At 45.9% G+C, this 22,619-nt stretch overlaps 1 protein-coding gene across 1 annotated transcript in view; it reads left to right on the top strand.

Moving 5' to 3' along the window:
• The window catches only part of ASB18 (ankyrin repeat and SOCS box containing 18), a 65,039-nt gene that overhangs the window by 23,492 nt on the left and 18,928 nt on the right, over positions 1-22,619 (top strand). Inside the window, exon 3 of the mRNA XM_007463915.1 lies at positions 4,367-4,634. Coding sequence (XP_007463977.1) covers positions 4,367-4,634 — 268 coding nt within the window. The remainder of the gene's footprint in view (positions 1-4,366; positions 4,635-22,619) is intronic.

The raw sequence follows: 22,619 nt of genomic DNA, 5'->3' as shown, positions 1-22,619 counted from the left end.
CTCCCAGACAGGGGCACGAACCCATGTCTCCTGCATCGGCAGGTGGACTCTCAACCACTGCGCCACCAGGGAAGCCCTAAGTTGTAGTTTTTAGGTGAGAGATGAGAGAGATCAAATTGGAAAGGCCAAGCTGTTGGTGAGAAGTGCCCTTCCCATGCTGGAGGTGCCTCTTGTCTTTAAAAAGAGATTTGGTTTGAATGCTGATCTGCCAGAGCCTGGATCTGGCAGCCAGGGAGGCAGAGATAAAGGCCCTCTCCTTTGAGGGCGCCCGGAGCGGGCCCCTGGCGAGCAGCAGTGGGCTAGCTTCCTCTGTGAATCCGTGAGCACCACAGCTCCAGTGGGGGAAGCTGGCACACAGCCAGCATCGTGGAGGGACAGCTCTAGGGAGACGCTCCTCCTGGAACCCAGGGGAGCCTGGGAAGGGGAAGGAGGGGGAGAAACCAGAGGTCCTTAAGTTGTATATGTCTGCATTCTTGTCTCCTGGACACTGTCGCTATGTGCCGGGCAGGCAAACATACCCCCAGGTAGAGAGAAGTCCCCTCACCCCATCTGGGATGAACAGACCTTCTGACCATCAGGCTGCAGTGTGGCCCCCTTGGCTGGCACTCTGCATTGGGCACCCTTCCTCCCGTGCATCCCGATGCCACATGTTTACCGAGAGGGTTCATGTGTTGGAATCTGTGAGGATTTCAAGACTCTGTGGTCAGTGGGCCAATGGCCAGTGCCCCGTGCCCCTGACTCGTGATCTCTGGCAGGCCAAGAATGAGGAAGGGCAGTTGCCAAAGCACTGATCCAGTCTGTGTACACCTCACACAGGGAGAAGAGAATAAACCCAAACCCTGCCAAAGGGCTAAGCAGCTCAGAGCCACCAGCGAGGCAGCAGAGGCTGCGGGGAAGGCACACGCAGGTCTAGTCTGGGCCAAAACCCCTCCCAGCCAAAGGCAACCCAGAGCCTTTTTGGGTCTCCTCTCCCTCACCTGTCCCAGAGGGGGCACACAGCTTCCTCCAGAGGGCTGTGTGACCATTCAACCAAGAATGCCAACTGCTTGAATGTTCGATTAATGTATTTTTTAATCACATGCCTCGCAGCCCTGGACACACACACACTCAGTTGTTACATTGATAGATATTGTCAGTTCATGGTCTGAATCAAAGCCTCCTTCCTGTTTTCCCCCTCAATCTTTCCACCCCTAAGTTTGCTGCTTTTCTATGGCACATCTGTACGACAGGAGATTAGAGCATTGTGGCAGTGAAGGGACCTGAGATATTACCGAGCAAAAGGGCAGCCCTGGGAGTTAGTGCTGGCTTGAGGCCTCGGTGCAGGCTGGGAAGAGAGGATGGACACTTCTGGACTCTGTGCTCTTTCAGCTCGGCCACCTGAATTCTCCCAGCTTGTCCAGTAGCAGAAATGACCAAACCCGGGCTGAGAACAGTGGCCCCGACACTGTCCTCGCTCATATGAGGACTTCCTGGTGGCAAATTCAGCTCCTCCTGAAGGGAGCCATGGGGAAGGGGATACACAGGTTCATAGTGGCTGGCTCCTGGGTACCACATCCACGATGGAATGCTGGCCCCATCAAGCTCGCAGTGCCAGGAAAGCATTAGCATGGAGGAGTGGATGTTTAGAGGGAGGTATCACATGGGGAGAAGCCTGCTTCTGTGTTCTTCCTGGTGGCAGAACCTGGACCAAGGGTGGGATTTACAGGTAGCTGATTGATTACTCAGATTTACTGAATGAGAGAGCTGCCTTAGAACGGGATTCTCTGGAAGGCCTGATAGAAGCTCATCACCATCTCCAGGGACCTGGAGAAGGGGGCTGGCCCTAAGCTATCGCTGAGCTAAATGCCCAGCCAAGTCCCCTTCCCATCAGTCCAGGGGAAGACTTGGGAATCTTGGGTGGGTGAACAGAGCTGCTGATGGTGGGAATTTAGCACGCCCTAGAAAATGGAGTACCCCCTTGACCCTCAGAAGGTAAACTTCCTATCTCAGGAAAATGAGTAGAAGCAACAACCAGGAGCTGCGCCTACGAGAATGTAGGTCACTGTTACGGTCATATCCATCATGCCCCTCAAATCAGACCCGGTCTTCACTGGGCAGGGCAGCTCAAACCCACGCAGGCCCACGTCCGCAGGGCCTCCAGCCACCATCACCCACCACCAGGACGACAGGCCCCCTCTTCCCCCGCCGAGCGTGCACAACCTTCAGGCTGGGCCTTGGGGACGCGGGGCGGGCTGGAACTGTGCGCTGCATGGAGGTACGTAATTACGAGTGGTCTTTCAAACTGCTCAGCATGGGTCCCGGGAAGGAGGTGGCCTGTGAAAAGGGTCTCCTCCACAGCTCATTACAGCCACAGTATCGATTCTTCCATCATTATCAGAAGGCATCCCTGCCATGTGAAATCCTGTCCCTTGAAGTGTATTCACCAGGGACAGCTTTCCCCCATTTCCAGGAGTGCCCATGGCTGCTAACAACCTTCCACAGGCCTTTTGAAAGCCCAAAGTTTTCAGAGAAGTGAAATGTATAGTTCCTGCTCCATTTCCACGATGGAATGCTGGCCCCATCAAGCTCGCAGTGCCAGGAAAGCATTAGCATGGAGGAGTGGATGTTTAGAGGGAGGTATCACATGGGGAGAAGCCTGCTTCTGTGTTCTTCCTGGTGGCAGAACCTGGACCAAGGGTGGGATTTACAGGTAGCTGATTGATTACTCAGATTTACTGAATGAGAGAGCTGCCTTAGAACGGGATTCTCTGGAAGGCCTGATAGAAGCTCATCACCATCTCCAGGGACCTGGAGAAGGGGGCTGGCCCTAAGCTATCGCTGAGCTAAATGCCCAGCCAAGTCCCCTTCCCATCAGTCCAGGGGAAGACTTGGGAATCTTGGGTGGGTGAACAGAGCTGCTGATGGTGGGAATTTAGCACGCCCTAGAAAATGGAGTACCCCCTTGACCCTCAGAAGGTAAACTTCCTATCTCAGGAAAATGAGTAGAAGCAACAACCAGGAGCTGCGCCTACGAGAATGTAGGTCACTGTTACGGTCATATCCATCATGCCCCTCAAATCAGACCCGGTCTTCACTGGGCAGGGCAGCTCAAACCCACGCAGGCCCACGTCCGCAGGGCCTCCAGCCACCATCACCCACCACCAGGACGACAGGCCCCCTCTTCCCCCGCCGAGCGTGCACAACCTTCAGGCTGGGCCTTGGGGACGCGGGGCGGGCTGGAACTGTGCGCTGCATGGAGGTACGTAATTACGAGTGGTCTTTCAAACTGCTCAGCATGGGTCCCGGGAAGGAGGTGGCCTGTGAAAAGGGTCTCCTCCACAGCTCATTACAGCCACAGTATCGATTCTTCCATCATTATCAGAAGGCATCCCTGCCATGTGAAATCCTGTCCCTTGAAGTGTATTCACCAGGGACAGCTTTCCCCCATTTCCAGGAGTGCCCATGGCTGCTAACAACCTTCCACAGGCCTTTTGAAAGCCCAAAGTTTTCAGAGAAGTGAAATGTATAGTTCCTGCTCCATTCATCCCTCAAGAAAGAGCAACCCTACACACACACACACACACACACACACACACACACACACAAAACCCTAAAGAGTGCAAAGGAACAAACCAGAATTGTGCTCAATGCAGAGACCACATCAAAGGGTGCTTCTGAAACCCGGCCACTTCCAAGACAACTAAACTTTCCGAGTCCTTTTCTAGAGCAACCTTGGTGATGGGGTCAGTTTGTTTTGTCTCTTGTCTTCTGCTCTTAATGATAAAGGGGTAAATTTGGGGCTCGAAAAGAGAGGGCTTGGATTCCAGAAAAATCCACAGCTCACTTTCCTCCCTCAAGCTGCCCCTAATCCCGAGTCTGGAAAATGTGAATTCCTCACGTAAATTCTCCCACTGTCCACCCTGCTTGTTCAGCTTTTAACTCCTCAATTCTTACCCAAGTTACCATCATAGCTGGCAAAACAAACCCTCGTGCTTCTCAATAACTGCCCACCCCAATCTCCCCTTTGTATTTCTTCTCTCCCTGATTCTCCATCTCTGTCTTTCCAGTGTGTCTCTGCCCTGTGTGCTGTTACTCTCTTTCTCCCCTCTTCCTACACTTCTTTCCCTTGCTACCTCTCTGCCCCTCTCTGTCAGGGCCCTTTCACCTCTACCCCCAGGCCTCCCTCCATCCCTCATCCGTGATCCAGTTGCACCTCACTGGGTCTCTCTGTCCCGAACCCTGAGCATCTCTGTATATCTCCCTACGTGCCCACCTGGTACCTACTTCTAAGAGATGGTTTCACCCTATTTCAGACTTAATGGACACCGCTCCCCACCAGCGTCCCCCGACTCACCTGACCTCTCTCCACCTCCCCTCCACCCCCCAGGCCTCTGGACCCTGGAGTACAAGCGCGAGCTCACCACGCCCCTGTGCATCGCCGCGGCCAGGGGCCACACGGCCTGCGTGCGCCCCCTGCTCGGCCGCGGCGCGGACCCCGACGCCAGCCCCGGCGGCCGCGGCGCCCTGCACGAGGCCTGCCTGGGGGGCCACACGGCCTGCGCCCAGCTGCTGCTGCAGCACCGCGCCGACCCCGACCTGCTCAGCGCCGACGGCCTGGCGCCCCTGCACCTCTGCCGCACGGCCGCCTCGCTGGGGTAAGGACCCTCGACCCCTGACCCTGCCCCCGGACGCCCTCAGCGTCCCGACCCCACTCAGACCCCGAACCAGGCCTGCGTCACCGCTCCAGCCCACCCCCGCAGGCCCCGCCCCCAGACCCTCGGCCTCGGCCCCGCCCGCCGCCTGACCCCGCCCGGACCCGGACCCGGACCCGGGAGCTCTCGGCCACGTCCGTCAGAGCCCCTCGGAGGCCACCGGGCCCGCCGCCCCGGCCTCGGCCCCAGCCCGGGCCCCGCGCCGGCTTAATTAGCGCTTGATTGCGAGCGCGGGGGGGGGCAGGCGCCACACGGAGGTAATGAGCCGGTGATCACCGGCCCGCAGACGCCGGCGCTGGAGAATGCTAAAAGGCCGCTGGCGGGGTTGGAGGCTGAAAAATTAGGGTTTTTAATGATAATTTTATGCAGAATAATTGTCACAGTGTGACATAAATGGTTAGCTCCTCGGGCGGGGCTTCGGCGTCCCACAAGCCAGCCGAGCTGCGCCCGCATTTTCGGGGCCCACCCCCTCCCAGGTGCCGGGGTTCTGGAGGTTCTGCTGGTGCCGGGTCCAGCCTCGCGGCTGTCCTTGCGGAGGGTCTGTCCCCTCGGGGTCCAGTAGGTCCTGGGAGTGACGGCGGGGGCCCACCGCGTCATTGCATAGGATTTCTGTTCCGGGGGCCCAGCTTGCGTTGTGTCATCTTGACATTTCTTTTAGTCCCTGTTCTTGGGATTAAAATTTCTTGGCCTTCTGCCTCTATGATGACGATTAAATAAAATCGCCATGTCAAGCGCAGGCAGGCAGGACTACTGGGCTCTCAGGGACCAAGGCGGAGGGGCACCGCCTACCAATGTCACGTGGAGCAGGGACTCAGAAAGGCGCGTGGACCACCAGGAGTCTTGAAGGAAAGTGACTGAAAACAATGTATTTTTCAAAAGCAGCTTTACTGCGTTGTAATTGCATATAGTAGACTGCGCATGCTTAAAGTATACAATCTGATAAATTTGGACGCAGGCATGCGCTCATGAAACCATCCCTATAATCAAGATAGTGAACCCAGCCATCACCAGCAAAAGGTTCCCTTGCCCCATTCTAATCTCTCCCTCCCCCTCCTCCAATTTCCCACTGATCTGCTTTTGGCCACTATAGTTTAGTCTGAATTTACTAGAATTTTATGTGAATGGAATGTAGTCTCTTTTGTCTGTCTTCTTTCATGCAGCAATATTACTTTAAGATTTGCTTTGAAGCATATATTATATTTTTATTTTCATTTTATATTGGAGCGTAGTCGATTAACTGTGTTGTGTTAGTTTCAGGGGTACAGCAAAGTGATTCAGTTCAACATATACATGTATCTATTCTTTCTTCAAATTCTTTTCCCATTTAGATTATTACAGAACATTGAGCAGAGTTCCCTTGCTATGCAGTAGGTCCTTGCTGGTTATCTATTTTAAATAGAACAGTGTGTACATGTCAATCCCAATACTTTGAGAGTTGTCATACTGTTGTGTGTATCCATAATTCACTCCTCTTCATTGCTGAGTGATATTCCAGGGTAGAGGATAACACAATGCATCTGTCCATATGTTGAAAGACCCTTGATTGTTTCAGGCTTGGGGCTGTTACAAATAAAGTTGCTATGAACATTTGTGTACCAGCCTTTTTCTGGGTATATGCTTTCGTTTCTCCTGGATAAATACCTAGGCAGAGCTGTGTCACATGATATGACTAAAAGATAATCTTTTAGGAAATGACCTTCCAAATTGGATCTACCATTTTACATTCCCACCAGCAATACATGAATGTTCTAGATGCTTCCCATCCTCACCAATACTTGGTATGGTCACTCTTTAGCTGTAGACATTCTTTAGGTACTTAGGAATATTCCATTATAGTTTTGATTTGCATCCCCCTGATGACAAGTGATGTTGAGCATCTTCTCATGTACTTATTTGCTGTCCATTTATCTTCTTTGGTGAAGTGCCTGTTCCAATCTTGTGCCCTTTTAAAATACTGGGTTGTTTGTTTTCTTCTTAAATTTTGAGATTTCTTTGTATACTCTGGATACAAGTCCCTTGTCAGGCATGCGATTTATAAATATTATCTCCCAGTTTCTGGGTTATATTTTCTTTCCTTAAAAGTGTCTTTTGGAGATCAGAAGTTCTTGCTTTTGGTGGCATCCAGCTGATCATTTTTTTCTTTTAGGGATTGTGTTGGGTTATTTTATCTTTAAAAAAAAAAAATCTTTGCCCAACAATGGCCACAAACATTTCCTCCTATGTTTTCCTCTAAAATTTTAAAAATAATTTTATATGTTACATTTAAGTCTGTGACCCATTTTGAGTTAATATCTGAATATGGTGTGAGGTATGGATTGAAGCTTTTTTTCTCTGCATGTGGATATCCAGTTGTTCCAGCACCATTTGTCAAAAAGCCTTTCTTTTCTCCGTGGATTTGCCTTTGCACTTTTGTTGAAAATCAACTGACTACATATGTATGGGTTTATTTCTGGCTCTCTTGTCAAGTACACACAAGACAGGGCAAGGCCTGACCGATTCAACTGGTAAAGATCCACGGAGCCACTCGTAGATTCGGACTTTTAACGCTTACATAAACAGTGACAGGAAGAATAGCCAGAAGTACCAATTCTGTACGGTCCTTATCCCAAACACCACAAAGGACAACACCCAAACTAAAGGGGCCAGATAATGGCAATGTGAGTTGCAGGATACCCTGTTACAGAACACCCGAATCTAGACTTCAGGTGAGCGGTTTTACAAACAGTCTGCAGCTCTGTTCTGAGGGGGACAAGGCAGGAAGTCCCAAACCTCATCAGAACCCAGGAGGTGATAAGAAACGTCTCAGGATGGCCTCCCAGGGGCCGTAGGGAGGTGAGTGGATGATGGTCTTGTAGCAACTCATTACAAGACTTTCATTCTGGAGGATCACAAGGCGCTCTGCCAAGACTTAGGTCAGCAGTGGTTCAAACTTTTGTTTGCATGGCCTGTGTGGATACATGCAGGTCGCTGGGGCTCCATGGCAGAGCTGTGGTTCTGTGTCTCTACTCCATTATATTGCTCTATTGGTCTTTTTTGACACCAGTACCACATTGTATTGAATATTGTAACTCTGTAAGAAATCTTCAAGTCAGGTAGTATAAGTTCTCCAGCATCATTCTTCATTTTCGAAGTTGATTTGGCTGTTCTAACCTCTTCGAATTTCCACATAAATTTTAAAATCAGTTTGTCAGTTTCTACAAAAAAAGCTGCTGGGTTTTGACTGAGGTTAATGTGAATCTATAGATCAGTTTGGGGAGACTCAACTTAAAAATATTGAATCTTTCAACCCATGAACCTGATAAATCCATTTATTTAGATCTTTATTTCCTTTTAGCTTTGTTTTATAGTTTTTAGTGTGCAGGGCTTGCACATATTTTGTCAGATATATCCCTAAGTATTTCATATTTTTGATGCTTTTGAAAGTGATATTTTTATTCAAGTCTCTGTTGTGGTAACTACTATATAAATTGATAAGAAGTTATTTTTGTATGTTAATTTGAAACCTGCAACCTTGCTAAGCTTACTAACTGTTCTAGTAGCCTATCATAGATTCCATAAGATTTCTATGTAGACAATCATGTCATCTGCAGATAAAAAGAGTTTTACTTCTTTTCCAATCTGGATGCCTTGTAGTACTTTTTCTTGCTTTATTGCACTAGATAGAACCTCCAGTGCAATGTTGAATAGAAGTAATGAGAGCAGACAACTCTCCTTATTTGTAATCTTCGAGGAATTAAATCTTTCACCATTAAGTATGATATTAGATGTAGATGACATTTTTCGGATTGAAAGAGTGCCTTTCTATCCCTACTCTGCTGAGAGTTTCTACTATGAATGGATACTGAATTTTCTAAATGCTTTTTCTGCATATATTGAGTTGATCATATGGTGTATTTTTTAGTCTGTTAATATAATTATTTACACTTATTGATTTTCAAATGTTAAACCAACCTTGCATTCTTCAGACCACAGTTTATAAATTGCTAGGTTTGATTTGCTGAAATTTTTTCAATCTGCATCTATGTTCATGAAAGGTATTGATCTGTCGTTTTTTCTTGTAATGTTTTTGTCTGGTTTTGATATCTGAGTAATGCTGGCCTCAAAAATGAGTTGAGAAGTGTCCCCTTCTTGTCTATTTTCTGGAAGAGCTTGTGTAAAATGGTTATTATTTCTTCCTTAAATGTTTGGTAGAATTCATCCATGAAGCTATCTTGACCTGGAGTTTTCTTCATGAGAAGGTTTTTGGCTATGAATTCAATTTCTTTAATGGCTGTAGTGCTATCCAGGATATTTCTCTCTTTTTGAGTGAGTTTTGATAGCTTGTATCTCTCAAGACATTTATCTCTTTCACTTAAGTTGTTAAATTTATTGTCATAAAGTTGTTCCCTATTATCCATTTAATAGCTGCAGAATCTGTAGAATCACCACTCTCGTTCATGATACTGGAATTTGTGACTTTTATTCTTTCTTCCCTGTTCAGACTTGTTTTGGGTTTTACTGATTTTCTTTTTTGTTTTACTGTTTTATTTTTCATTGATTCTTGATAGGATCTTTATTGTCATTTCTTTACTTACATTGAGTTTTATTTGTTCTTGTTCTTCTATTTCTTAAGATGGAAGCTGATGTCTTTGATGATTTTTATTTTCTAATATAGGCTTTTAGTGTTATACATGTACCCTCTATGTACTACTTTAGCTGAATCCCACAAGTTTTAATATGTTAAAATTTCACTTTCAATCAGTTTTAAATATTTTCTAATTTCCCTTTAAATCTTTTCCTTTTGATTTTTTTTCCTTTGAAACATAGGTTGTATAAAAACGTGTTATTTAGTTTCCAAATACTTGGGTATTTTCCAGATATCTTTCTATTATTTATTTCTAATTTAATTCCACTATAGTGAGAGAACTTACTTTGTATCACTTTACTCCTTTGAAATTTATTGAGTCTAGTTTTATGATCCAAAATATATTCTATCTTGGTAAAATTTCCATGTGCACCAGAAAAGAATGCATATCCTGCAGTTGTTGGGTGGTGTGTTGTATAAATGTCAATTAAGTCAAGTTGCTTAATAATGTTGTGTAAAACTCCTATATCCTTACTGATTTTCTGCCTACTTGTTTTACAGGTTACTGAAAGAGGAGTGTTGAAATCCTTGACTATAATCATGGATTTGTCTGTTTCTCTTTGCAGTTCTATCAGTTTTGTTTCAAATATTTTGAAGCTCTATTATTAGTTACATAGATGTTTAGCATTGTTATTGCCTCTTGAAGAACTGACATCATTATTAAAAGATATTCTTTATCTCTGGTAATATTCTTTGCTCTAAAGTCTCCTTTGTCTGATATTAAAATATCCAGTCTGACATTAATATAGATTTCCTTTGATTAGTGTTAGCATAGTATACCCTTTTCCATCTGCATTAGTTATCTATTGCTGTGTAACAAATTACCACAAACTTAGAGACTTACTACAACACCCATTTATTGTCTCGTGGTTCCTGTGGGTAGAGTTTGGGTGTGGCTTCACTGGGTCCTCTACTGCAGAATCTCTCATATGACTGCCATCAAGGTGTCAACAAGGGCTAGGGTCTCACCTGAAGGGTCAACTGGGGAAGAATCTGCTACAAAATTCATATAGTTATAGGCAGAATTCAGTTCTTTGGGACTATTGGACTGAAGGTCTCAGTTCCTTGCTGACTATTGATTGAAGGCCATGCTCAGTTTGTGTCTTTATTTTTAAAGTGGATTTCTTGTAGGCAGGTTATAATTGAGTCTTTTTAAATCCCATCTCGTAGTATTTGCCTTTTAGTTGGGTGTTTAGATCATTTACATTTAATGAGATTTTGATATGATTATGTTCAAATCCTGTTATTTCTTTCTATTCATCTCATCCATTCTTTGTTCCCTTTTCTTCTTTTTCTACTTTCTTCTATACTGAGTATTTTTCATGATTCCACTTTATCTCCCTTTTTGACTTATTATATATAACTTTTGGTTCTGTTATTTTAGTAGTTGCTTCAGGGTTTATAGTATATTCATCTTTACCACAGTCTGCCCTCAAGTTGTATTATACTGCTTCATGTATAATATAAAAACCATATGACACTATACTTCCATTTCTCTCCTCCTGACCTTTGCGCTACGGGTATCATAGATTTTACTTCTGTTTATAAGTCCCACAATGCATTGTTATTATTTTTGTTCAAAGTCAATTATCTTTTAAATGTATTGAAATAATAAGAACAAAAAGTTTTTATGTTTACCCATGTAGTTCCAATTTCCAGTTCCCTTCATTCCTTTGTATAGACTGAAGATTCCATCTGGGATCATCTTCCTTCTGCTTGGAGGACTTTCTTTAATATTTCTTATAGTGAAGGTCTGCTGGGGATGAATCCTTTTGGAGTTTGTATGTTTGAAAAAGTCTTTATTTCATCTGAGTGTTTGAAAGGTACTTTTGTTGGGTAGAGAATTCTAGGTTGACAGGTTCTTTTCTTCTTTCAGTGTTTTGCACTCATGGCTCCACTGTCATCTAACTTGAATTTTTATTTATTTCTTTTTTTAATAAATTTATTTATTTTTATTTTTGGCTGTGTTGGGTCTTCGTTTCTGTGCAAGGGCTTTCTCCAGTTGCGGTGAGCGGGGGCCACTCTTCATCGCGGTGCACGGGCCTCTCACTGTCACGGCCTCTCCCGTTGCGGAGCACAGGCTCCAGACACGCAGGCTCAGTAGTTGTGGCTCACGGGCTTAGTTGCTCCACAGGATGTGGGATCTTCCCAGACCAGGGCTTGAACCCATGTTCCCTGCATTGGCAGGCAGATTCTTAACCACTGTGCCACCAGGGAAGCCCTAACTTGAATTTTTTTTTTTTTTCTTTTGCGATACGTGGGCCTCTCACTGTCGTGGCCTCTCCCGTTGCCAGACGCGCAAGCTCAGCGGCCATGGCTCACGGGCCCAGCCGCTCCGCAGCATGTGGGATCCTCCTGGACCGGGGCACGAACCCGTATCCCCTGCATCGGCAGGCGGACTCTCAACCACTGCGCCACCAGGGAGGCCCCCTAACTTGAATTTTTAATCTTTAAATCTTCTATCTATCTGATCTTTGTTATTTTGTATATAGTGTCTTTTTTTTCTGGCTTTAATATTTTCTCCGTATCACTGGTTTTAAGCAATTTGATCATGATGTGCTTTGATGTAGTTTTCTTCATGTTTCTTGTCCTTGAGATTTACTGATTTCTTGGATCTGTGGGTTTATACTTTTCATCAAATTTGGAAAATTGTTGGCAATTATCCCTTCACATATTTTCTATATGATCCCCTCCTCTGCCTCAGGGACTCCAATTGCATATATGTTACACCACTTGAAGTTGTCCCACAGTTCACTAATGCTCTGGGGTTTTTTTTTTTTTGCATTTTTTTCTTATGTAATTGATTTACCTTTTGTTCTGAAATCCCTGATTTGCCGTTAATCCCATCCAGTGTATTTTTCATCTCAGACATTATAATTTTCAACTTTAGAAGCCTAATCTTAGGTCTTTTTAAAATATCTTTCATGTCTTTACTTAACATGTTCAATCTTTCCTCTAGCTTCTCAGACATATGGAATACAGTTCTAATAACTATTTTAATGTTCTGTCTATCAATTCTGTTATCTGGGTATGAATAACATTTTCTTTATTTTAACTTTGATCATTTTGTAAATTTCAGATTCACATAAGGCGTAGTTGTGAGAGATAAGACACGTAGATATAAGATTCAAAGTAGAAATGCTTATGAATATATTTCTCAATGATTTTTTTAAAGCTGTAGGTAGATAGCTATTCTGCATGGATACTAAATAAAGATTAACTTCTACCTCATTTTAACTTACAATTTCTATCCTTGAGTCATTTGGTAGATGATTTGCTGGTGTACAAAGTTGCCATCTGGTGACAAAATTATAGAAACCCCATCTATTTTTGAAAAGCACAGCTCTAAGTTCATCCAATAATCATTCCCTCCCTACAAGCATTCAGTCGCAAGTTGTTGAACTCTACAAGGTGCTGGGGCTGCGCTGTGTTATACACAGTCTATTCCCGCAAGATGCTTTTGGTTTCAAAGGAGAGGAAGGTAATTTACAGCAGTGTGCTAGACACTGAGCCAAGAATATGTAGAATCCACTATGTGCATGGAAGTTGAGAGTGTGGGCTTGTACATTTCTACTGGAAATTTTCTAGGAGAGAAAGAGGCACCAGCTCTATTAAAGGGCATAAGCCAATCAAATCAAAGCAAATGTCTTTCTATATACTAAGAAAACGGGCAGAATTATTAGGCAGCTTTACATTGATTGCACTCAGTTTTCATCAGATTTTTATACCCTACAATTTTATATGTTACAAGTACATAGTTTGCTACATCTGAGGTCTGGGTTGAATCCCAATTCCAACACTTACCAGCTGTGCAAGCTTGGCTAAGTTACTTCATTTTTCTGTGTCTCACTGTAATATTTGAGCCTACTATGTAGGGTGGTTATTATGAGAATTAAATTAGCTAATGTAGGAAGAATGTTTAGAAGAACACCTTGCATATAGTTAAGAATTATGTAGGTGCTGACTGCAATTCCTGAGGCCTCTTGTATAATCAGTGTGTCTATCTTATGAGAATTGAAAAAACATTTCACTATTTTTAATTAATATGGGGTTTGTGGTTTCTTTTATCTCCATATTTGTTGGTCATCTATCATTTATTCCCAGTAATATCTCTAGTCAAGAACATACTCCCAATTATAACATATTCCTATGGAAAATATAACCCATTTGATGATATTGCATGTCTAGGAACACACCATGCTTCCTACCCCCCCAAGAAGGCATGTCTATATTTACTTTGCTCTTGTTCAAAATTAACTTCTCTAAATGCAGCGTGGTATCCTGGATTGGGTCCTGGAACAGAACGTGAACATTAGTGGGAAAAGTGGTGAAAGTCAAACAAAGTCAGTTAATAGTTTTGGACTGATGTTAATTTCTTAATGTGGGCAAAGGTACCATAATAATATAAGATGTGAACTTTAGAGGGAGCTGGATGAAGAGCATTTGGGAACTCTCTGTACTATCTTTGGAACTCTTCTGTAAATCTAAAATAATTTTAAAATAGAAGGAGTTTTAAAAACCAAGTTTTCTTCATACCTTGGGCTCCAATCTTCCCCCTTACAGTATTAGAAGAATATTGTTCTTTACTAAGAAATGAGAATGTATCACCTACTCAGAACACAAAATATTGTGAATCCTGACAACAGCCCTTAAGACAAACCAACAGGCTTACATTTGGAGCTGAGGCATATGCAGACCATTCAAGCTACTCGGCTTATACACTGTGTGAGAGAAACTAATTTCCTGGCTTCAGCTGGTTTTTCAGAAATCATTCAGATCTAGCACATTGTTTAATAAAGAAAGACTTTTAAAATGTCTTTGTATTAACATGGGGCTTTTAACATCTCTTTTCTTTTGTCTTTCTCTTCCTCTTTGTTCTTTTTCTTCTCATTTTCTCTTCTGTCTCCTTACGTCTCTCTACATGACTCTTTCTCCCCGGTGATTTCATTTGACAGTCTTGACTTAGTTAAATCCACGTTATCGGGGAAAAGTTTAAGATAAGCAATGAGCACACCAGAAGTTCAGGCAGAACTCTGCAACAGCTGACTTAGAATATCAATGATTTGATGGAAGATGCTGGCGGGTCCCCTTGAACACCTCTACAATAATATAGCCAACTACCTTGAAGGATAAAAGTTAACAGATGTCAGAGAGGGCCTGAGGTTTAGACTACGGCTTTTCAGCTCTGAAGAGTCCCCCTAAAGTTAGACTCCGAGGAGGTCTGGCTTCAAGTAGTATAAACATTATCACTTTGACAGGAAAAGAGCTACTTTCTCCAGAATCTTTTTATACATAGTAGATTTTAGGTCATCCTTAATTTTTTTACCTTACAGTAGAGAGGGGGTCGTTGACCTACATACGGAGTCACTTCATTTTCTTACTCTTGATGACAATGGTCTCCACACCTAGGGACCCAGTTCTGCTGCATCCCCTTTTAGTCAGCAATTCTCCATGGGTGCAGGACTTTAAAACCTTTGAGTCTCTGAGTTCCTGGGATTTAAAAAAAAATTATCTGTGCCTCCTTCCAACCAGCAAGCTTCAGAATTCAGAATTCAACACACAAAAAGGGATATCGGAGCTTTAATCTAGGAGCCTTTTGAAGAGATTTTCCCAAAAAGAAAAGTTCCAGTAAAGTTACTCTCTTCACATTAGTAGCCTGCATGCCAGCCTCGCCCTATTTATTATCAGATTCCTCTCCTTGACCTTTTTAAAATTCTGAGATAATTAAAATGAGAAAAGAATGAATAGAGTCCTGATTCTTTTTCTCATCTAAAGCTGTCTTGATTTAAACAAAAGTGAGGTGAGTTTGCTTCCTTCACAAACGTATTAGTTAAAAGGCATGCAAGTTTACTTCTTGGTCCCAGTTGTGTCACTTCAACTAAATAAGAATTCATTCGTAAGCCAGAATTGGACTTGTGGAAGCTGCTAATTATCTTGGGAGGAAAAAATTATTGAAGAAAATCATTGGCCAATTCTTTTCTAACTCAGACCTGGAAGGTTGAAATCTGGGCAGAGAGAAATGGAGTATGACTCTTCCCGAGGAAAGAAAGGCACTCTCTGGTCAGGATTTGAACAGGGACAACTATTCTGAGTCCTCGCCCCAACCCCAAAAGCCTTTGCCTAATAACAGGAGGTTTGCTTGCATGAGGTTCCAGCTCATGAGCATCGATGTATATTCCACTAAACGGTCCACTCTCCACATCCCAGATGAGTGACTGACCGTTGTTCAAGTGGAGGGGAGAAAACATGGTCTGGTTCAACAGGACTTTGAGGCATCTCAAGGAAGATTAAAGAGCAAGGTGTCGGTTAGGGGCTACTCCCACTGGATGATTTGATATTTGTAAAAAGACTTCACTTTTTTTTTTTTTTTTCCTTTTCTGCCACGCGGCACGTGGGATCTTAGTTCCCTGACCAGGGATCGAACTCGCGTCCCTGCAGTGGAAGCACGGAGTCCTAACCACTGGACCACCAGGGAAGTCCAGAACTTCATATTCTGAGCACTTGCAAGTGTCTTACGTGCTATGATCCTCCCCGCAGGCCTGCAAGGCATGGTTATCCCCAGTTTACAGGTTAGAAACCTGAGGCTCACCAACAGCCCATGTTTTGCCGTTAAAGTGGCACACAGTGTAAACTGTCAGAGCCAGGTTTGAAAGCCAAGTGCCATAAGAGAGACGGATGTTGAGAGATAGCTTCTCCCTTGTTAGCCTAATTTTTTTCAAAAACTGCCAATAGTCAGAAAGTAGCTCTGCTCATCTCTAATCACGACCTTTCAAACATGTTCTATCGTAGGTTTATCCTCCTTCCTTGCCACTTCTGGCATCTCAGGCAGATTCCTCAGTTTTCTGGTCACTTGCCAAGTCCTATTTGAATACAGACAACCGGCTGTCAGGAATTAAAAAAGGTAATCCGGGCCAAACCAAACCTTTACCCGCTGGGCAAAATCCTTGATCAGACACCTCAGGAAAGATATACAAATGGCCAATAAGCAAATGGAAAGGTGCTCAACATCATTCGTCATCAGGGAAATGCAAATTAAAACCATGAGGAAATATGCTTTACGTTACACCCGTTAGGGTGGCTAAAGTCAAAAAGACTGACAACACCAAACATTGGCAGGAATGTGGAGCAACTGAAACGTCATACACTGCTGTTAGGAGTGTATAATGATGTAATCACCTTGGAAAACTGTTTGGCAGTTTCTTTTAAAGTTGAATATACACCTACCAGCAATTCCACTTCTAGATATTTATCCAAAAGAAATGAGAATGTATGTCCACAAGAAGACTTACATTAAAATGTTCATAGCAGCTTTATTCATAATAGCCCCAAAATGGAAATACCCAAATGCCCATCAGTATCAAAAGGAGAATGAATTTTTTCATTACGGTAAGTCCATACAATTAAATATGACTCAGAAATAAACCAGAATGAGTTACTCATGCGTGCAACAATGTGGATGAGCGTCAAAGACATTCTGTTGAGCTAAAGAAGCCAGACACAAAAACGTAGAAAATTCTAGAAAAGACAAAACATGGTGAGAGAACTCAGAACCGTGGTTGCCTGTGGGGGTGATGACTGGCTGGTAGCAAACACAAAGGAAATTCCTGGAGAGGCAAAAATACGCTACGTCTTGACTGGGATGTTGGTTACAAACTTGTATTCCTTTGCCGATTTCTGCAGCTATACTTCTCAGACCTGCGCGTTTCTCTGTATGCAAATTTACCTGACTTTAAAAATACATAAATACAATATAAAACTTATACTTCTCAGACCTGCGCGTTTCTCTGTATGCAAATTTACCTGACTTTAAAAATACATAAATACATGCATATAAAACTGTTCTCTCATACAAGTCCCGTCTCCCCCACCCCCCCGCCCCGCCCCGACCTCACCCTCATCCCTGCCTAAAACGAGAGTAGAGTCTTTTATTTCACTTTTCCTCCGCCTTCTCTTCACCCCACTCTGCTGCCTCGGGGTCTCCTCTTCATCCAGTGCGCCGGGGCCGGGAGAGGAGAGAAAGGTTTCCCCATTTCTTGTTGAGGAGGGGACACTAGTGAAGCTTCCAGAAAGTCAGATACTCCTTCAAGGGCAAGTGAAGCAAACAGTGGAGCTATAACTTCTCTAAGTTTGCTCCCTAAATCAGTCCTCAGTCCCCCAAAAGGCAGAATTCCACTCCCTGTCCGGGGAGAATTTGCCGAAAATATCCGCAGCAGCCACAACCATTCAACACTTCCGAAGCAAATTAAATGGCAGCTATTGCTCCAAGGGAAAACGTAAGGATGGAAATGGCCAGCAAGTTTCTCTCTCCATCTCCCCACTACCCTTAAGGATTTGTCCATTCACATCAGCCCTTTCAACTGTAAACATTTATGCTTGATCGTCTCACAGCTTAGCATCCCGGGAGAAAGGGAGGGAGAAGAAAATACAGAGCAGAAAGGGGCGGGTGGCAGGTCCCCCAAGGAGAGGCTCAGCACAAGGTCCTGGGAAACCAAGTGGAGCCACTCCTGCATCAAAGTCAGGGCAGCGGCTTCCCCACCCTTCATTTGGAGCCAGCTGGGGAGTCAATCCACAGAGGGAGCCTCCTTTCAATGGAAAGCACGGCTGTGTTTTCCTCCCAGGTCTCTCCCCTCTGTCCCCTGCCTCCCCCCATTCCTGCCTTTCCCAGCATCCAGCTGATCTGCCTGCCCCCACCAGCGGACCCAGGCTTCGGGCTCCAGCCACCCTGCCCCAGGGACACGTCTCCAGCCCATCTGCCTCTGCGTCAACTCCGAGTAGGAAAAGCAGCATAATGATGATTCAACAAGACTGGTTCATGACACCCATTACTCTCGCTGAGCACACTGACTGGCGCGAAGCCCCTCCCGTCTGTCAGAAGGGATTCGGGCAGCAACCATGGGAGGAGGACAGTGAAGGGCAGTCGGGATTGTCCAAGGACTCTGGCGACGTCCAGCCATTGAAACCATTGCTCAGGAGACGGATGCTGAACACACCTGACAAAGAGCTTAGAAGCAATGTCTGCTTCCCCTCGAAAAACTTTAAGTAATCTTTGTGAATTTCGCCTTACGTTTAATAGTTCTTTGTCATTGTTGTCTTTCAGTACCATCCTTAGGTTGTTGACTCATTCTCTTAGCCAGTGGTAGCTGGGGTTCACATCTCAAGCAGCATGTTCTGGCTGTGGCGTCACCATCACATCCCAGGTCCCCACCCTTGAGATCACTGCTGACCCCTCAAACACCACATCTTCACTGAAAACCAGGGAGAATGAAATCTATGGCGCAGAGGTGCCCACAGGACTGGACGAGCAGCAGGTTCCTGTTGTTTCTTGTTGTTTAGCACGAGGTCCACGCGCCAGGCGACCTCCTTGGCCTTCTGCTGCCTCCAGTGTTCTATCAGTGATTCTGTCCAGGAATCCTGTGGAGTGCTCAGAGAAGAGACCCTCCCCCTCGCCTTGACAAGCTGCTGGCGTACAGAGCATGGGGTAAATTCTCTACTTATTGAATGAGCCGATGAATGAAAAGTTTAGAGAGAACTTATGGGAAATGCCTAGTACCATGCCTGGCTCATAGAAGGTGCTTAACAAATAGTACCAACGGGAAGAGCAGCCGGGCGGATAGGGTGACTGAGAAGTAAGCCAGACACAGCAGCCAGGGTCTCTGCTCTGCCACCTCTGGGCTGGATGGCCCTATGCAAATCACTGGTCTTTTTCTAAGCCTCAGTTTCCACCCCTGCAAACTCCACCTACAACACAGATTTATTGCAAGGACTAAAGACAACATTCTTCTAAAAATAAATAAAAAGACCATGTGCTGGGGAATGCACTGACCTCCCAGCTCAGAACCAGAGGCTGTGAAATACCACTTTTGAGGGCTTTGTGCAACTAGACGGATGGTGAGGAGGGAAGCGGGAGAACGAAAGCCTGGAGCTGGCTCTGTCTCATGGGGCGCAGGGCGGCTTGGCAGGTGGTGTGAAAGGGTAAGGAAGAGGTGAGCAGTGAGGAAGCCCGGGCTGAGGCACTCGGCACCTTTCTGCACCTGCGAGGCGAGTGGGAAAGCCAGCGCTTCGGGAAGATGCTGGAGGTGGCTGGGAGCGGTGTGCGGGACGTAGGCTCAGAGGACACTTCCCTCTTTAGAAATAAGTTAAAATGACATTCATTCAACAGCCCTTGATGGGTTCATCTCTATTAACTCCTGCCTTTTGGCTCAAGCCACTTTTTCTGTGTGCTGTCAACCTTGGGCCCCATAACAGCTTGTCACCTCGATCATTATCAAAGATGGGGATGAGGGATGGTGGTGGGGTGGGGAGTGTTTGCCCAAGTTGCTTCATATCTGAGGTTGTTCAGACAACACAGCATCTCCTTAATCTCGTAAGACAGAGACAAGTCATTCTGACATCGTCAGATGGGAACTTACCCTTGGTTCCCGACAGCAACTGTCCAACACTGGCTCCAGGCCCTCCTTCTTGTGTCTATCAGGATAGCAGGAAACCTGCTCGCAAAATCTCCCCTGGGAGGAAAGCGCTTGGCCAAAGCTGGGTTTCCCACACAGTCCTGCAAAGGCTTGGGTGGTACTTTCCCCGCTGGACCACCTCTTCTTTGACTGGAGACACTGACCCATACAAGGTCAGGTCTTGCAGGTCCACAAGACTGTTATCACTGCCCTGCTTAGCGCTGAGGACCTTCCACCCACCCCGACCCGCTCCTCTCGACTCACCTTCTCGGAGGCACTGCCATACATGCTTTCCCAGATCGTTGCTTACGCCTGGGCAGATCAATGGAAAATTTGAGAGCATTCTGGAAACCTGGAAATCTGAGCTGACATTCTTAGAATGCAAGAGATGCTGCTGTGGCAGTGGGGGATGGTTTTGTTATTAATAAGTAACCTCTGTTGTTGTCCCTCTGTCAAACTGCAACTCTGATTCATTTTGGAAAATGAATTTGAAAATACAGGCAGGCAAAACGGAAACAGAAGCACCATCACCCCATCATCCAGAGGTAAACACACTGGCTTGTGTATTTCTAGGCTTTCTTCATATGCATATACATACCTGCTCTTTTTTTTTTAAATGGGAGTGTTCGATGCTGTTTTGTAACCCGATCTTTTCACATGACCACTGCAAATAGTTTTCCATGTCATTAAACAGGTTCCCACTTCATTTTTAAATGACAGCCCAGTGTGTGCCAGCAGCTATGTGCCCGTCAATTTGTTGTGTTGTTTTTTCCTCATGCCTGTGGTCTGCAACTTACATCATTATCTGCTCTAAGGAAGTACCAAGCTTTAGCCAATTAGAAGCTCCCCATTAAAAACGAAAAGGGCATCTGCAGCCCTCCAGAGGGTGGGCCAGCGTCCTCATTCTTCTGAAAGGTATCTTTGTTGCAAAGAGCAACCTGGCCATCAGCCTGTTAGGCTGTGGACGGTGGAAAAGAGACCCACTTATATTTCCCGGTGGGTTTCTTCAGAGAGGTTGCGCTGCTTTTTGAAAAAAAAAAAAGAGCAGAAGAAAATGTTTTGTAATTGTTTGTGAGTGCACACAGGCTCAGTGGCAAAATGAGACGGAACCCTTGATTTCTAACCTCCTGCTGCACTGTTCAAAATTCCTCCCAGAGAGGCAAGGAGGAAGCAGATCTGATTGTCAAATTTGCATCTTCTCTTAGCTGGTTATCGTCCCAAAGGACATTTCACATCAAATTGTACTTGTTTGTAAAGATCTTCCACCCAAGACAGACCACTTCCCAAGATACTGCTGATATGGAGGCTAGAGAAATGCAGAGAGAGGATTTAAAATATTGAGAGTCCCTGGGTAGAAATGTAAACAGATCGAAGGGCAGCAGCTTCCGGCCTGGAAACCCCCAAAGGATCCCGTTCAGAGCCCCAGTCAGGTAAAGAACAGGACAGACAGCAGCCACTCGAAGGAAAACCGGAGGATGTTCATTAACGAAATGCATGTGTTCAACGTGCTCTTAGGGAATACCAACGGTGGGCTAGCCCTGCCCTCGGCGCGGAGAAGCAGAGATAAATAAACCCCCATTTCTACACCCAAGGAGCCAACCGTCTAAGAGAGGAATCAAACGTGCCAGCGAACATTTGAAACACAGTGTGATAAGGGCTGCGCCCAGACACTTAGGCACGAGGAACATGACAACACAGAGGTGTGACCCAGAGGAAGAGGAAGGAAAGACAGGACGTGTCCTAAGAACCACACCTGGTCAGGTAGGATCAAAGCACGGGTTGGGGCATCAGGAAATGAAACTGGTGAGGCCCACAGAAGCTGGAGCACGCGGTGTCCTGTGTCCCGCGGGAAGGAGCCTGGGCTTTCTTCAGCCGCCAGGAGGAGCCTCTGGGTTTGCAGCGGGCACAGGTCTTATGATTCACACTGGAAGGGCTCTTTCTGGGTAGTATGGAGCTTGTTAGACTGGCACAGGGAACAAATTAAGAGACTGTCATTAGCTTCAGGCAAAAAATGATTGGGGGGGGGGCGCTTCCCCGGTGGCGCAGTGGTTGAGAGTCCTCCTGCCGATGCAGGGGACGCGGGTTCGTGCCCCGGTCCGGGAAGATCCCACATGCCGCGGCCGGGCCCGTGAGCCGTGGCCGCTGAGCCTGTAGCTTCAGGCAAAAAATGATTGGGGGGGGGGGCGCTTCCCCGGTGGCGCAGTGGTTGAGAGTCCTCCTGCCGATGCAGGGGACGCGGGTTCGTGCCCCGGTCCGGGAAGATCCCACATGCCGCGGCCGGGCCCGTGAGCCGTGGCCGCTGAGCCTGCGCGTCCGGAGCCTGTGCTCCGCGACGGGAGGGGGCCACAGCAGTGAGAGGCCCGCAGTTCAAGTGATTATTCAAGAGATGGAATCGACGGGGCTGGGTGGCCCACTGAAGAGGGGGTGGGGGACAGGGGGAAAGAGAAGAGCAAGTCGTGCCCAGAGCAAGACCCCCAAGGAAGCAGAAGAGGGCTACACCTGGGGCAAGAGGATCGGAAGCAGCCCTTTCCTCAGACCTGTGGAAGTAGGAGAGGGCGATCGTGTAGACGCAGATGCTAACAGCTATGGGGGCGACTCAGCGGCACAAGGCGGGAAGGACGGCAGTTCCTGGGGGAACGTGCACTCTGAGTGAAGCGGGGGGTAGATTGCTGAGAAGGAGGCAAGTGGAAATAGGATCTCTTGGGGACAGCGGCCAACATTTGGAACAGCCAGTAAAGGGCAAGGAGGGAGAAGCTGGTGCTCAGCCCCGGGAAGTATGAGCCACAGGGCCCTGAGGACCAGCTGAGCCCACAGGCCAATCTCCATGGCTGGTGTTCCCTCCAGCAGCACCCTGCAGCC

The sequence above is a fragment of the Lipotes vexillifer genome, unplaced genomic scaffold (genome assembly GCF_000442215.2).
Source record: "Lipotes vexillifer unplaced genomic scaffold, Lipotes_vexillifer_v1.1 scaffold1215, whole genome shotgun sequence".
Classification (NCBI taxonomy): Eukaryota; Metazoa; Chordata; class Mammalia; order Artiodactyla; family Lipotidae; genus Lipotes; species Lipotes vexillifer.
Note: the sequence above shows the minus strand (reverse complement) of the source record. Positions and strands in the feature narration are given on the sequence as shown.